Source organism: Protopterus annectens, chromosome 5.part0, assembly GCF_019279795.1.
Source record: "Protopterus annectens isolate FY-2018-M chromosome 5.part0, PAN1.0, whole genome shotgun sequence".
Classification (NCBI taxonomy): domain Eukaryota; kingdom Metazoa; phylum Chordata; order Ceratodontiformes; family Protopteridae; genus Protopterus; species Protopterus annectens.
Genome location: NC_056735.1, coordinates 899,060,787 through 899,077,110, shown reverse-complemented (window position 1 = coordinate 899,077,110; position 16,324 = coordinate 899,060,787). Strand labels below are relative to the sequence as shown.

General features: G+C 36.3%; 1 protein-coding gene across 1 annotated transcript; it reads left to right on the top strand.

Annotated features, from left to right (window-relative positions):
* Positions 1-516: 516 nt before the first annotated feature.
* On the top strand, positions 517-3,139 carry TPBGL (trophoblast glycoprotein like). Its single transcript, XM_044072693.1, has one exon. The coding sequence runs from the start codon at positions 934-936 to the stop codon at positions 2,011-2,013; it is 1,080 nt and encodes a 359-aa protein (XP_043928628.1). The 5' UTR covers positions 517-933; the 3' UTR covers positions 2,014-3,139.
* Positions 3,140-16,324: the final 13,185 nt, after the last annotated feature.

Sequence of the window (16,324 nt, the reverse complement as noted above, 5' to 3'; positions counted from 1 at the left end):
ACAGTAAACATGTTAAAAATCATCCTGTTGGCAAATACTTGCTCAAAGAAATTTGCAGGAAAAATCAATATTCAAATGAGCTGCACTGAGCAGCAAGTTGTTATTAGAACACATGGTTCAGAATTAATCAGCAATTTAGTGTTACTGAAATAAAACTACTCACCTCCTTTTATGAAAATATACATTTAGTATAAAAACTAGTCATCTAAGCCTGAAATTAGGTAAGGTCATACGCCAAGAAATACATGCTTATTTTGTTGATATGTAACTTTCAATTCTAAGAGAGCCAGATGGAGAAAAACTGAAAAAAAAAATAAAAGTACTTGCCAAATGAATTCATCTGCTCAGACCATCCTAGGCTTGCAGTTCAGTAGGTCTCTATGGATTTGAATGTGAAACACTCAAGGATATCTTACAGCAAGTAGGAAAAAGAAATCAATGTAACATCACCGTCTTAGATTAAACAGCATGATGGTGCAAATTACAAGTAGAAGCAGCCATAATCCAATTGGCTGTACACTCAGGAAATCACGCTAGTGTGTTTTTCTCTACTTCTTCAGAATGTAACAATGTTCTTTCGGCTGCATTTGTAGGACTCCTGGTCAAGTACAACAAAAAGAAGCAGTGTGTAATATCCCATCCATCTAACCTGCCGGACATGGAAGACACACACTCACATGAGCTTTTGGGAAGAAACGCAGCCTAGCAGCATTTATACACCTCTTACTATATCTTATTGTAGAATGAGACATTCCTAATGCCAGCATCACAGCTCACTGGTGTAAACATTGAAAAGAGAGAGAGAAAAAAAGGAGAAACTTTGGCACACGAGGTGAGGTTGTCATTTTTTTTGTTATTGAGGGACTCAGTCCTGGCAACAGTTTCCTAAAGATCTGGTCGACAAGGCTGAAGATTCTTAACAATATAATAAGGATGCATCGCAGAATTCATAGCAGCCAAAGGGATGTTTTATTTGCACCTTTTAAACTGTATACCCCCCACCTTTTCTGGATTATTTTTCCATGTTTTCTATTCACTGTGTCTGATGCTTGCCCATTTTATTGTGAATGTTTTTCAGCTTCAGCAACTGTATGGTGTAGTTCTCCAAACCTGACAGATGTCCCAGAGGAAATTCCAGTCTGGGTTCAAAACTTGACTATATCAGGCAGTAATATAACTGTGCTTGGGATAAGAGCTTTCACAAGGAATGGATCAAAGCTCTACAATTTATCTTTTCTCTCTCTCACTGGTAACAATATTGAAAAGATTAACAGTTTAGCTTTTGATGGGTTGCCAAATGTTAGCCACTTGGATTTGAGCAGGAATATGTTGCAGAATATATCTGATGATGCTTTCTTAGGATTTCAAAGGCTTCAGGTTTTGAACTTATCTGAGTCACTGGAATCACTGGGAGATTCAGGGGAAACTCAGCTGTCTAATGCTCTATGCATCAAAAGCCTGAGCACTACCTTAAAAAGACTGGATCTTTCAAAGAATAAACTAAAGAATTTTCCAAATAAAATAACTGAAAAAATGAATCTAGAGTATTTGAATTTTCGTGGCAATGCTCTACAATATATTAATGGAGACAGCCTTGCAGAATGGTACTCTCAGAATAAACTGAAGGTTTATTTAAGTGACAACCCTTTCTTATGTAACTGCAGTTTGATTCCCTTGTTTTTATGGATAAAAAACTCATCACTGGTGCCCGATGCTCAAACTTTGATCTGTTCTGGTCCAAAAAGTTGGAATGCAACATTTATTAACAAACTCCAGCTTGACGATATAAAGTGTAAAAATGAAGATTTAGAAACAGTTTCATATGTGTTTTTGGGCATTGTGCTTGCCCTTATTGGTGTTGTTTTCCTTATGGTGTTATACTTAAACAGAAAAGGGATAAAAAGGTGGATGAATAACTTGAGAGACGCATGCAGAGATCAGATGGAGGGTTATCATTACAGGTATGAGCAAGACTCTGACCCAAGGCGTTCCACTGCCACAATTTCTGTATGAAAATAAAAAAGATAATCTCACCAAATTTTATTTTAGCCTTAACATACAGGATACTAGGACTGAAATATCAGTAACAGAGAAGAGAAATTGCTTATATGTTATGAATCAGGGAGATAGTGGCTATAAATTATAGGACTTTTATTTTTTTTTATATATTTTTACCAAACTACATGTATTCTCCCTGCACTTTTTCAGAAGTGAATGGATATGCTTAGACTCAGTGTGTCCCTATATAAGAAAAAGAATGCTGCATCATAGTGCTTTAAAATTCAGCGCTGCTGAAGTGTTTCGTAAGTAAAGCCATAATAGACTGCATCATCTGAATGCTGATTCTGGGAATTCCCCTTTCCTGTAGTGTCGTACTGCACCTGTGATCTCCTATATGAAATGCTCTTCCCTCTCTCTCTCTCTCTCTCTCTCTCTCTCTTTCTCTTACTCTCTCCATATTGTTTTTATGTTTAGAAGCACTTTCAGTAACTGGCAATGGATATATGATGCAGACCATGTCAATCAGTCTAAGATATTTAAAGGATATCATTCTGGTGAATCATCAACAACTACTATTATCTGCTGCATATATTTATTTTCTTGTATGATGATGAATAACTAGACAGTTTTGGTAAAATTATACTTTTGCAATTTCTAAGGTTGTAGGAAACTGAAATATTCTCTTCCCCGCACATGCCATTTTTGCCCTGGCATAACGTCTTGCAGTGTCCATGTCTTAAGGAGAAAATGAGTCAAATAATTTATAAGCACTAAAGATTCTTCAAAAGCCATCAGGTGAAAAGCCATCAGATAATGTCTTAAGCAGAATGTGACTGTTTTATTGAAAAAGAAACCAGATAATTGAAATAGCTGCAATAAGAATTGTGTTAAATTGTTTTACAAATGAAAAGAATGTAGAAGAACAAAATTATACCTAGAATGTGTGATCAGAATGTGCAATACAATAGCACAGAAATTACCTTTATAGTTAGAAATGTCTCAGCTATATAAAAATATGGTGTAGAAGTTATAACCATGAGAAAGAACACTAATAAAATAATTTGTCTTAAATGTGGTGGCGAGATAAATGGAATATGTAAAACAGAGTCAGCTTTGTTGTGCATCCCCATATCACTCTCTCTCTCTCTCAGACATACACACACACACACACACACACACACACACACACACACACACACACACACACGCACACTGCATATTTAAAATCGCCTGATTATAAGGACAGAATCACCAGAGTCCCTAATTATTAAAGTGTTTCACTTTGGGATGACCTGCTTAGTTTCAGATTTCTGAATCAACAAATAAATGTGTGTGGTGTACAGTTAGCTGATTACATTTATTCCAAAATTCTGCATCTTCCTATGATCCAAACCTCCCTCTATGCTGTTTCTTCCATTGAGTTATCATAAGCTTCAAACATGAGCTTTGCATCAATATAATGCATTTCCTTTTTGCACATAAAGCAGAAAGAATCATGACACTCACCAATCACTGTAGCACTGTGCCAAAATGAAACCTGCATCAATCACAGTGGTTTGTTTGTCTTTCATCTGACAGGAGAGCATTCTAAGCAACAGCATCACCTTGGTAATAAGCAGAAACTCCCGAGTTAAATCCAGTGTCAGGGATTTGTAGTGTTAGACTAAATTAGCCCCTCAACCATGTAGGGATTTAACATTTTGTAAGAGGCCAAAACAGAGTTCCAATCATAATGTGACACTGTGTCACAAGCAAGAAATATAGTGCTTCAGGTGAGTTAGACACACCATATATTTATTACAGCTTTGGCTGTTACCTAAAATAGAAAATCTTTGACCCAGATTACAGATATTAGAACTAGCTGTGCAAATATTTGGCAAATGGAACACAGATATTCAGAGCTTGAATACAGTTATCAATGTTGTTTGGAAATTACAATAATAAAAATTACTGATACCTAGCATTTAGTTAGTCAGTTGCTACAGTCAGCTTGAATTCACTTTTGCTTATTACTTTTGTTAGAAAAATAAAATCTGATTTGCAACCACTTGGAATTAGTTTGGTAGTGTAGCCTTCAGGTACAGTAACATTCTTGACAGCAGATTCTATTAGACTAATTTTACTAATGCACCTTGGTAATATAAAAATTATCATTCTTTCATTGACAGTATAATTACTTCCATTGCAGCTTGACATTGTTGGTTGATCTAGAGCACAAGAGAAGTGTAAAACAAATCCATCAGGTGTCTTGCATTGCTGATTGTTGTTTAATGACATCAGCTGTGGACAGTGGTTGTATTTATGTTTTGTTATTTTCATTTTATTTAACATTATGACAACTTCCCATAAAAAGAACTCAGTTTTATACATTCATTATAAGATCTTGTATATTAACATACTCATATTGACAGCTTGGAGATACCTAGCAATATATGACTTTTTGTGAACCAGCAGAAGACATGAATTTAGTTTTAGTGATATCCATGGTATAATAAACAGCTTTAAAACCACAGACTATCATTACTTTGTACTAGGACAAATGTACTGTAAAATCCTTTAGGACAAAGTCAAAGCTATGCTAAGAGCTGCTTGAACTAGAGTATATCACTACACACACACACACACACACATATATTTTATTTATTTAACATTTGTTGACCGGGAATGTCCGACTAGGTTCCAGAGAGCCTATTTTCAGCGGAGGCCCGGGGAGAAATGCTCCAGATGCATGTCTTTGGAATGTGGGAGGAAACCGGAGTACCCGGAGGAAACCCACGCGAACACAGGGAGAACATGCAAACTCCACACAGAAGGCACCCCAGCCGAGAATCGAACCGGAGAACCTCTTGCTGTGAGGCGACAATGTTAACCACTGCACCACTGTGCCGCCCATATATATGTAAAAATGTTATTTATTTATTTATTTATTTATTTATTTATTTATTTATTTTTACTTTGTTTACTGGGAAATTCCATTGGGCCATTCAGAGTCCATATTCAGTGGAGGCCCTGGGAGAAAAGCTCCGGATTTAACATACATTGGTGAATATCGTTTAACAATGCATTCAGCAGTAATACATAGAGTAAACAACATACTATTCAGAAGTAAATACAATAGTAGATTTGGCCCTCAATAGCCAGAAACATTTGCATATAGTCACACAAGTAGAGGTAAGATTATATTCGTGCTTTCTCGGTTTTAGAAAATTCATGTTCAAGGTTCATGTTATGCCAAGTGAACCCTGTAAAGACTGCCTATTATAAATTTGTTTTTATTTATTTATTTGTTAACCAGGTAATTCCACTGGACATGAATGTCCCTTTTCAGGGATAATCCAGAAACACGGTCTGGTTAAGTGATATGCTAAGAGTCATACACTAAGCAAACAGAAGTGGAAGGAATCAAACCCTATTCCCTGGACTACAAGAAGCAGCTTATTAACAGCTCAGAGCCTTATTTCCTCTGCACTAAATGTCATACTAGTTCACTATAGTTTAGTTAACTATATGCTGCCATCCTGCTTGTTCCACAAGCTTGCCACTATAATGTTCGAATATGTTTTACTTCAGTATCCTCTAAATGCATGGTGGCACATGAGTCATTGCTTAGCTTCTGCAGTTTCTCAACATGTGAATGTATGATTTCATTCTTGACTTGAGTTGATAGCTAGATGGATTCTTGCCATGTATGTGAGCATACTACACATTTTTTTTGATTTTATTCAATTTATTATGACGTATCAGTTAACTGCTTTCTCTACATTGCCCCTAGGATTGTACTATGGTGCATTCCACCTAGGACTGCCCTGAAAGCGATGGATTTTGTTGGACTTACCCAGCTAACAAAACCAAAAAAGCATGTCTGCAATTATTCTAACCATGTAATGGAATTTTGTAGAAAAAGCACTATTATTTGAAATTAACTAATTACCTATGTCTGGACCCAAGCATGATGAACTGTAATGCAAGAAGAAAGGAAACAAAGGATATAATACTTTATGAGGCAGGGTAGGAGTCCTGTAGAAATTAAATGAATATGATATTTGGTTTCAATAGTAATTCTAAAGGTTTTGTTCAGCTGTAGTTTGCAAATTCAGATAATATAAATAACCTGCACATTGTGAAGGTCTCAGCCATGAATAAAACCTCAGGCATCATATGCATGTTCAGTGTATATTGACATGGGATGCAATGTGAGATCCCAACTTTGTGCTTTTGTCTGCCAAGGGAGCCATCTAATAACAGGTATTGTAGCATGAAGTGAAATGTGCTATTAACACCAGGATCCACAAATACAGCAGATCTGAAAAATGTGTGATATGACTAAAAAGTCTCTCAGGAAACAGCTAACCCTGTTTAAAATTGTATTTCTGTATACATTGAAATATATTTGCATGATATGTATAAGTTAAAGCATTTGATTTTCTACATAAGCCCAATAAAAAAAATGGAGCAATAGTTGTAAATACTATAGTAAGTCTATAATAAATGATTTAATATGGTTGTGAAATGAAATTGATTATCTGCATAGCAAAGAAGTGTCTAACACACAATTGTGTACGTAAAGACAGTTCTTAGATTTCAGGGCTGTGGTTTGAGTCTATTGTCAGTGTCACTCCTATTGCACTATATTTGTTTGTCTATTTGAATTTTTTTTACTGTTTTTTTTTTTTTCATTTTAATGGTGGACTGTGTCATAGAGTTCATTTTCAGTCTAATTTGCTGCAAATAACAAAAGAGAAATGTAAGCATTTCTTGAACTACCTGACTACATAGTTTGATAAATATTTGATCTGGAAGAATTCTGTACTGCAGGGAATGAATTAATGCGTGCATTCATGTGTAAAGAGGTATGGTTTCTGCCTTGTGTGCACTTTCGGAAACATATCACCCTTCAGATAGGAATAATGTAATGATGAATAGCCATTATTTTTCATCTATATCATAATTTCAAAATTAAATACAGCAATGAATCATTGAAGAACATGCTTATCTGACCTGGGAAAAAATATTTTTGCATGATTGTTCAAGGTAAGCAAAAGACATTTTGCAAGATATAATCAGTGGTTACTCCTACCCTGAGTAGAATGCAGGATGTATGTCTGCTTAGCAGGATTCTACATGGCACTGCCCTCGCAGTATGAGGTACATTTTGAAATACTGAATATCTCTCTCTTTTCTGAAGCTAGATAATAAGCAAACAATATTGCCCTACAAAGTGTGTGATAGTTGTAAAATAATGGACATCCCGTGGATGTTATAAGGCTTGACATCGCATGTGGAGACCTTTATAACACTGGATCATCCAATATTTCCTTATAACTCCCACACTAAACAGCATTATGGCACTTGGATAACATGCTGTCAAATTGTTTTGTATTTGTTTTTCCCTTTATATATATTATAATTATTTATATATATATATATATATATATATATATATATATATATATATTTATGTTTACCATCATAATGTCAAGCACACATTGCTCAACACTGCATATGAGTAACACCTTTAAGCGAATCCCATAAAGCCTATTGGTCAGAATGTCACAAAAACACCGAATGTCAACATTTCCGACTGCTCTACACCTAAAAACAAGTGATAACATGGATCAAAAAGGGGGCCAGATTTTGAGGTTCGGAACATTGGTGTTCGACATTTTCAGCAGTCACAGGTTGGTGCTCACATTTGTAGTGTCAAGCAATGTGCGCTCGACATTATGATGGTAAACTGTGTATATATATATATATATATATATATATATATATATATGTATATAAAATCATACAATGTAAGGAATGCAGCCCCCTGCCCATGTCTACTAACTGTCTGCGTGTTTAGTCTCTCACCTGAAAATGATGTTCAGGTAAATCATTGAAGATTGCTGTCAGTTAATCAAGGCATACATTACAGCTCCACACTACTTTTATTCTGAGAATCCTCTCCCCCCTCATCAGTTTACCCTGAATTCTTGAGCAAAATGTTGAGCAGTATCTCTCCCTCTTGCTTTCTTTCAACATTGTTGGCTTTTCCTGTATTATTGAGTTGCTCCCTCTTAACCTGTGTCTCACACACACACAAACACACACACACACACACACACACACACACACACACACACACACACACACACACACACACACACACACACACACACTTTCACTTATTTTGTTTTGATTGCTTTTTGTTTTACGTTCACTAAAGATCAAAATTGTTTTTAGCGAGTGTAGAAAATAATGTCCATTTTTTTTTTGTTTGTTTTTTTTTTTTCTCCAAGCTTCACGGTGGGATTATTTTTTTAAATGGCAATATGCACATTAATACCCTGCTGGAGAATGTACAATTAGTCCATTATGTCAACCTGCTTAATGTGGTATAATGAAATGCACATTGATAAGAAACATTGCATTAAACTTTCCTGAAGAGAAATACTATGGAGGTAAGTATTTACCTCAGTTCTTCTAGCATAGTCAGGATGATTATCAAATCAAAGTAAAATGAGAGAACTAAGTAGCTATACGGGATATGTTGTCAGCAAGGTCACCTTTCCCTGTTTCCCTTTGATATATTTAAAATGATCACCCAGAAGAGTAACGAAACAGCATTGGCTGCCACACCCATACAGTACTCTACTTGTCACTTTTGCTTTTCTCCATCACCAGTTTTCATCCAACTGTTTTCCTAGTAGATGCATGCTGGTCTGAATCAAAGGTTATTGTAAAATATACTGTCAAGTTCACCAGCGAATGAGTCAAGAAACTGGATCAGTTTTGACTGATAGCTCCTTCTGGCAATTTGCACATATTGGGTACTGCCCAGAATGCTACTTCCTTTTTTAAATAATTCTTCAGCCACTCCCACCAATTGGCACAAACTCAACCTCAAGGTGTTCTTCCCAACTTCGGTACTTGCCTGACCTTGAATCCCCTAGTAATTTCTTTGCAGGTACATTAATTGTGACCCTTTACCAGATGTGCCTTCATCTTCTCTGGAAGATGACCTCAGCAGCATTTTTTGTTATGCCTGGGAAGTGAGGGATCTGATGTGAAGCAGTAAGCATGGAACCTGGCAGCCATCATACATATGGCAGCCAGTCAGTTACCCTAGCTGTGGTGGCAGCTGGCACAATGACATTAGGATGTTAGCACTGCCTCCCTGTATTAATCTTGAAATGTCTTGTAGAGCTCTTAGTCTAATAAAGAGATCAGGCATTCACTGGGTTTTCCCCCTCGCACTCCCACAATGTAGGAGTAGGAGTCATCAGCCAATCCATCCTATACCTCCAGCTAGCCCTACTGTCATAGCCCTTGTCAGTGAAATAAACAAACAACTCTGGCACTTAATGAAATCCCCCTAAGTCAAGTCCGAGCTTAAAATAGTTACTCAAGCCAAAGACAATAAAAAACAGAGTATTTTTTACTTATATTTCGTAACTAAAAAGCATAGTACAGCAATGCATTGAGCTGATTGTGAGAAATGCTACTTACACTGAGGCTGAAGAAATAACAAACCTACTGGCTGATAAATTTAGATTTAACTTTATCCCTCACTCCTCTCTGTCTGTCCCTCAAGATGTACCAGTAACATTCTTTCCTCCAGCTATCACACAAGACCAAGTCCTAAAATGCCATCAAAACTAAAAATACTCCTTCAGTGGGCCCTGATAATACATCTAGATGCATCTTAAATAGTATGAAGCACAGTTTAACTACAGCCCTAAAAACACTGTTCAATCTCAGCCTCCATACAGGCTTTGTACCAAGTGAATTGAAAACAGCTGAAGTCATTTCCTTGCATAAAAGAGGACCTTGCACAGACCCAGGCAATTACATACCCATAAGTCTGACCAACCTCATATACAAGCCATGGAAAGACTTACCATGGAACTAATCAGTCAGGGCATAAAAAACCTCCAAACACTGGACCCATCTCAGTTTAGATTCATCAAGGGCAGGTCATGCTTACTCAACATGGTGGATTTTTTTGAAAAGGCCAACAAAGCAATGGATAAAGGCAAAATAGTGCCCACTACATACCTCAACCTGGCCAAAGCTTTTGACATAATTTCATACTCAGGCATAATAGAAAAGTTAAATAAACTAGGAATAAACCCCAATGTCACCTGCAGGATTGCCAACTGGCTCACAAATAGGACACAGATAATCAAAACAAGGGAAGTTACACCACAAAGAGACCTGTCACAAGTAGAGTCCCTCAGGATTCTGTGCTGGGACCTCTCCTGTCTGGCATTCACTATTCTGAAGTAAAAAACAATATCAAATGGCTCTGGCTGACTAAGTTTGCAGATGACTGCAAGTTAGGAGCAGTCATTAAATTCCCCAAATGATTTAGCCATCCTGCAGGAAGGATTGTCCCAAATAAATAACTGGTGCCAAAATCGTGGACTGAAACTAAGCCAAAAAATGCATTGTTGTACCCTTTAGGGTACTTTGGTGATCTACCACCTTGACAATATGCCCCTAAGAATAGACCCAGTTGTAAGGGATTTGGGAACTTATGTGGACACCTACCTAACTTTCAACCAACACGTGCTCATTGTTGTAAGGAAGTCCACCTATATTGCACAGCTTTTAAACAAAGGGATTGTGTCTAGATATAGGGATGTCATTGTCCCCCTTTACATCTCCCTCATTAGGTCAGTCACTAAATATAATGCCTCCTTTGTCATGTATCTGACCAAACACATGCAACAATTGGAACACCCACAGAGATGCCTTAGTAAAAAGATACAGGTCTAAACAACATGCTCTACATGGACTAATTCAAAGCTCTATTATTATATTCGGTATCCTACAGACTGCTAAGAGGTGAACTGTATCTGTCATACAAGGCATCCTCCATCCCATTAATTATGGATTTGCTGCACATCAGGAAGTCAAATGGCATTAGAAATACTCAGTCAAGGGATCAAATCTTCTGCATCATCAGCAGAATGGTTTGGAGGGACAGGTATATCTCATAGAGGATACTGCTCTGGAACAGAATCCCCATCCACATAAAACAAAGTTCATCCCTGTCCATATTCTACTGCAATTTAGATCTATGGATGGCAAACAGAAAATGTACCCCATGACTGCCCCCTGTACTACTAATGGATAGAGGCAGATCAGAAATGCTTTATCTCATGCATGGATCTCCTTTAATTATCTATATTATGATTTTACTTATTCCTATAAGGGGTAATACATAATTATCAACTAAAGGATGGGGTAGGTAAGGCCAATCTATAACTAAATGTGATAGGTTATTTTGAGTATCAAAATGGAACGTGACTAGGTTTAAAACAGCTGCAAGGGCAGCTAGTCTAGTACTTACCTATGAAATTCTGAATCTATCTCTGGATTATTTGTAATCAATGACAATTCCAATCATGCAATAATAACATATTGTTCTATTTGATATGGACATATCTGTATTTATCTATCCATATATACATACAGTAGCTACAGATAAAATACATATCTATCTATGTATTTATCTGTATATATCTATACCTGTATATATATATATATATATATATATATATATATATATATATATATATATATATATCTATAGAGAGAGAGAGTGGGCGGGGTGAGAGAGACATATTTTATATACATGGTTACTTTTCCCTTTATTAAGCCGCCTTTTGTTCGGTCATGGTTCAAAGCAAAGTAATCACTGGGACTCACTTCAGTAATTGCAAATCACAGATCCATTGTTATGGCGAAGCTCAGACTTACCCATATACAAGACCTATGGTAGCACTTGAAAGGAAGTCTTGTGGCTTGGGTCCAGTAAACAGTTTGCAATAGATTTTAGCCAGTCATGTGAGCAAAAGCATAGTTAATGAGTTGCTTCCTGTATTCATGATTCCTTCTCGGCCTTTTGGCTAAGATCAGATTTACTATCCCTTTGCCTACTGTGTGATTCTTAAGATGTCACTTAGCCAGACAGTGTTCCTAGGTTCTTCAATCCAAAATGCTAGACAATAGAATCATTGAATAAAGGCCAGGATTCAAAAAGGTTACCAGCAGTGTGAGTAGCCTTTTCCTGTTCTGACACATACCTATTGCAGTGTTTACCTTGAAGAAGTGCAACACTGAAGCAGGCTGCTACCCTGACTCATCATAATAACAAGGTATTCTTGGGAGCGATATATGGTAATTAGCCATGTGTTCTTCCCACAGAAGTTCCTGTGATAAGTGCTTTACACAGCCAAGCAATTTGTAGAACTGCTCAGCTACATGAATCTTAACCACCAGCTGTGATAATTAACCCAGTCAAAAACTCACATTCACTAATCAGTCTCATTGGTTGAGACTGTGTCAGCGATAATTGTCAGGGAGTTTAGCAGGTAGGTAGTGACTGGCTATGTGTGTGTGTGTGTGTGTGTGTGTGTGTGTGTGTGTGTGTGTGTGTGTGTGTGTGCGTGTGTGTGTGTGTGTGGGGTGAATGGGTGATTGTGTTTGCTAGTGAAATCATGTGAAGGGGTGTTTTCAATGTACGTATGGTAAGTGTGTGGGGTGTGTTGGAAACTGCCATATTTCTAAACTTTCCATGACCAATTAAGAATGTCTGCAGCACTGTGCAGAACAGCAGACACCTGGAAAATTGATCCAAGTGTCAGCAAAGGTAAATGGAAAAACATGTTTTGCAGCATGAAAGGTGTATGGGGGAACACTGCCTTGCTTCACATAAAACGTTAACAGTGATAAGACTTTACAGCATGAACCACAACATGGCCAAAAGAAGTATACACCTCAAATGTCTAGCAACATTGACTGACTTTAATGGTCTGGAACATATGGGGCCATGATAAACACATCTGGTTAAAGCTGGGCGGATTACTAGACAGTAACAGAGAATCTGGTATTCACATATTACTCTACTCCATTTAAAAAGTTAAACAGAGCAACAGGCCTTGCATCTGGTGTTATTTACCGAACAAGAAAATGAATGAAACTCTGGCAATACTGTATGATTGTCATGTCATCTGTGATTTACAAGGGGGCTCTGAGAAAGGAGAGACATTCCATAAAATCAGTGGCTGGTAATAGGTATGCTTGTGTGCCCTTGTGTAAGAGTGTGCATGTTTGGGGGTGAGGTGTTTGGATATGTGTGCATGTTTTGAGGAAGTGAATGAGGAGGGTATTTATGCTAACATGGTTTGTCAGCCACCAGAGGTGATCACCTCACAGATAGAAGAAAAGTGCCTATTAGCACTTAGTCACTGGCTGATTCAGAAACAAATTAACTCACAATGAGGTATTTCCTCATTGTGGCTAACATGCCTCTGAATCACTGGTTCCTTCAATTGAGAATAAAACTCATTTTTTTCTATTTGTGGCTGGGCCTGTTCCTGAATCCTGGCCAGAATGTTAAAATAGTAAGCAAGTTGTAATTATGCACATGGAAGAACAATGAGGAATACATTTCTCTTCACACCCTGACTATATATTTATGTCTATCTACAGTTGTATACCTATATCTATATGTATTTATATATATATATATATATATATATATATATATATATATATATATATTTATATGTGTGTGTGTGTGTGTGTGTGTGTGTATGTATATGTATATGTATGTATATATATATATATATATATATATATATATATATATATATATGTGTGTGTGTGTGTATATAACTATATATATAACTATATATATATATATCTATCTATATATATGTGTGTGTGTGTGTGTGTGTGTGTGTGTGTATGTATATATATATATATATATATATATATATATATATTCATATATAAATAGAGACAGAAAGATACTTTAGTTGGATAGATAATAGACTGATAGACTAGATAGGCAGACAGATCAATAGATAGATAGACACGTGCACACACACACACACACACACACACACACACACACACACACACACGCCTAACTTTGACATTGCACATTACCTAGGAAAAGGGACATTTCCTTTTATCCCATTATTACCAATCTCTCCATATTCAATGCTTTTCTGATAATGAAAATATTAGTGAAAAAAATGCATACCAAATTTCTGACTTGACCAGCAAGCACTTGACCAATATGAATTTTATATATACATATATCTATATATATATATATCTATATATATATATATATATATATATATATATATATATATATATATATATATATATATATATATGTGTTTCCCCTTCATATGATCGAATGTCTCTAAACTTGAAAGTCATAAACTCGAAACCAGAATCTCGAATTTAGAGAAACTTGAACATATGAAAAGGACAAAAAAAATAACACCTTTCAAATGTTTTCACAGGGAGGCTTTGCCCCCCTGCACCCCTCACACCCCATACTTAAATATACCTACACCAAGATCGCACTATAGTGCAGGAAAGGGAAATCTCCCATTACGCACTATACAAGTAAACACAAAACGGAAGATTTTCCATTCCTCCTCTATAGTGTGGTCACGGAACATTCACATTTAAACTGCTAGGGTACAGGGGGACCTTGCCCCCTGCAATAAGGTAAATTAACTTTTTATTTTATTAAACCTAAAGCTCCCATTCACAATTTCGAGTGAATGGAAGTTCGAGGTTCTGGTCTCGAGATTATGAATTTCGAGCTTCCATCCATTCAATCTTGTGAAGGGGAACTATATATATATATATATATATATATATATATATATATATATATATATATATATCTATATATTTAGGAACATGTTATAATCTCAAAACAGAGGCTAACTTTGACATTGCACATGTACGAATACACAATACTGAATTTCAGAATCCCGAGATCATAAAGCCGAAGGTTCTAAATACCGAAACCCCAGAAGCGTGAATTTCAAAATCCTGACATTCGGTGATGTTGAAGTAGCGCTTCTGGTTTTGCAGTGTTTGAATGGAAGTTCAGGTAAGTATGTATGTTTAAGGGTGTTGGTTTGGGTCTTTAGTGTGTGTCAATGTGTTGTGACTGTGATGTGTGTGTGCAAGGGGAATGTAGGTGTGTGGTGGTGTTTTCGTGTGTTTGTCTGTATAGTGCGATCCTGGAGTTAGTATATTTAAGTAGGGGGGAGTGGTAGGTGCAGGGGGCTTGACCCCCTGCTTGTATGTAGTGTATGTTTGTGTGTTTGTGTTTGGGGGGAAGGTGTGTGTTTGTGTATGTGTGTGGTGTCTGGTAAGTGTAGGATTCACGATTTCAAAATTCGCACTTTTGGGATTTCGGTATTTAGAGCTTTCGGCTTTATGGTCTTGAAATTCTGAGAGTCAGTATTTCAGGATTTCGGGATTATAAAGTGAAATCCACATATATATATATATATATATATATATATGTATATATATATATATATATATATATATATATATATATATATGTATATATATCACTATATATATCTATATATATATATATATATATGTTTACTATCATAATGTTGATGATCAAAACAAAATCCTACCTTAAATATCAAAGCAGATGGTCGAAACAGAACACACTTCCTTAAGTGAATTCAACCTTTCCCGACATCCGTAAACTGCAATGGAACACTTGCATACCATGTGATGAAACTATTTAGCAGGGGGGCAAGCCCCCCCCCATGCATCCCCAAACCCCTGCACATTAAATATTCCAATTCCAAGATTGCACTACAGTATGGAAAAGAGCAAATTTCTTGATCCACACTGTGCCACGATCTCTTGTCATAAGGCTGACCACATATGTACAAATACACAATGCATTTGTTAAACCAACACTCGCACAAATGAAGGTTCGACAACACTGGTTCAGCCAATCAAATTTTGACATCCCATGGTCATCAAACCTTCACTCAGAATTTTGACTGCAACACATATATACATAAATATATATATATATATATATATATATATATATATATATATATATATCTATATAGGGTCTAATTTATTAACTCGAACATTCAAAAGTTCAAATGCATAAAGATCAACACATATGCATCGGACTCTTAAATGTTAGAAAGTTAATAAAGAAAAAAAAAAAAAAAAAAAAAGATGTAGGCAGGAGGGCAAGCCCCACTGCACCCCCCAAACCCCACGCTACTTCAATATACCAACTCCGAGATCGCAATACATTGAAGTAAACGGAAATCTCCACCTACGGAGATTTCCGTTTACAGTTTTCGACGGCTTGCACTTTTGATGCATATGGTTCGATCCATATGTATTCGCTGTTTAAAGCTTTCTGGTAAGTAAAGTAGACCCATACACACACACACACATATATATATATATATATATATATATATATATATATATATATATATATATGGGTCTACCT

Bases quoted from the DNA above. Each gene is read 5' to 3' on its own strand.
- TPBGL (XM_044072693.1), top strand. From the start codon at position 934: ATGCATCGCAGAATTCATAGCAGCCAAAGGGATGTTTTATTTGCACCT.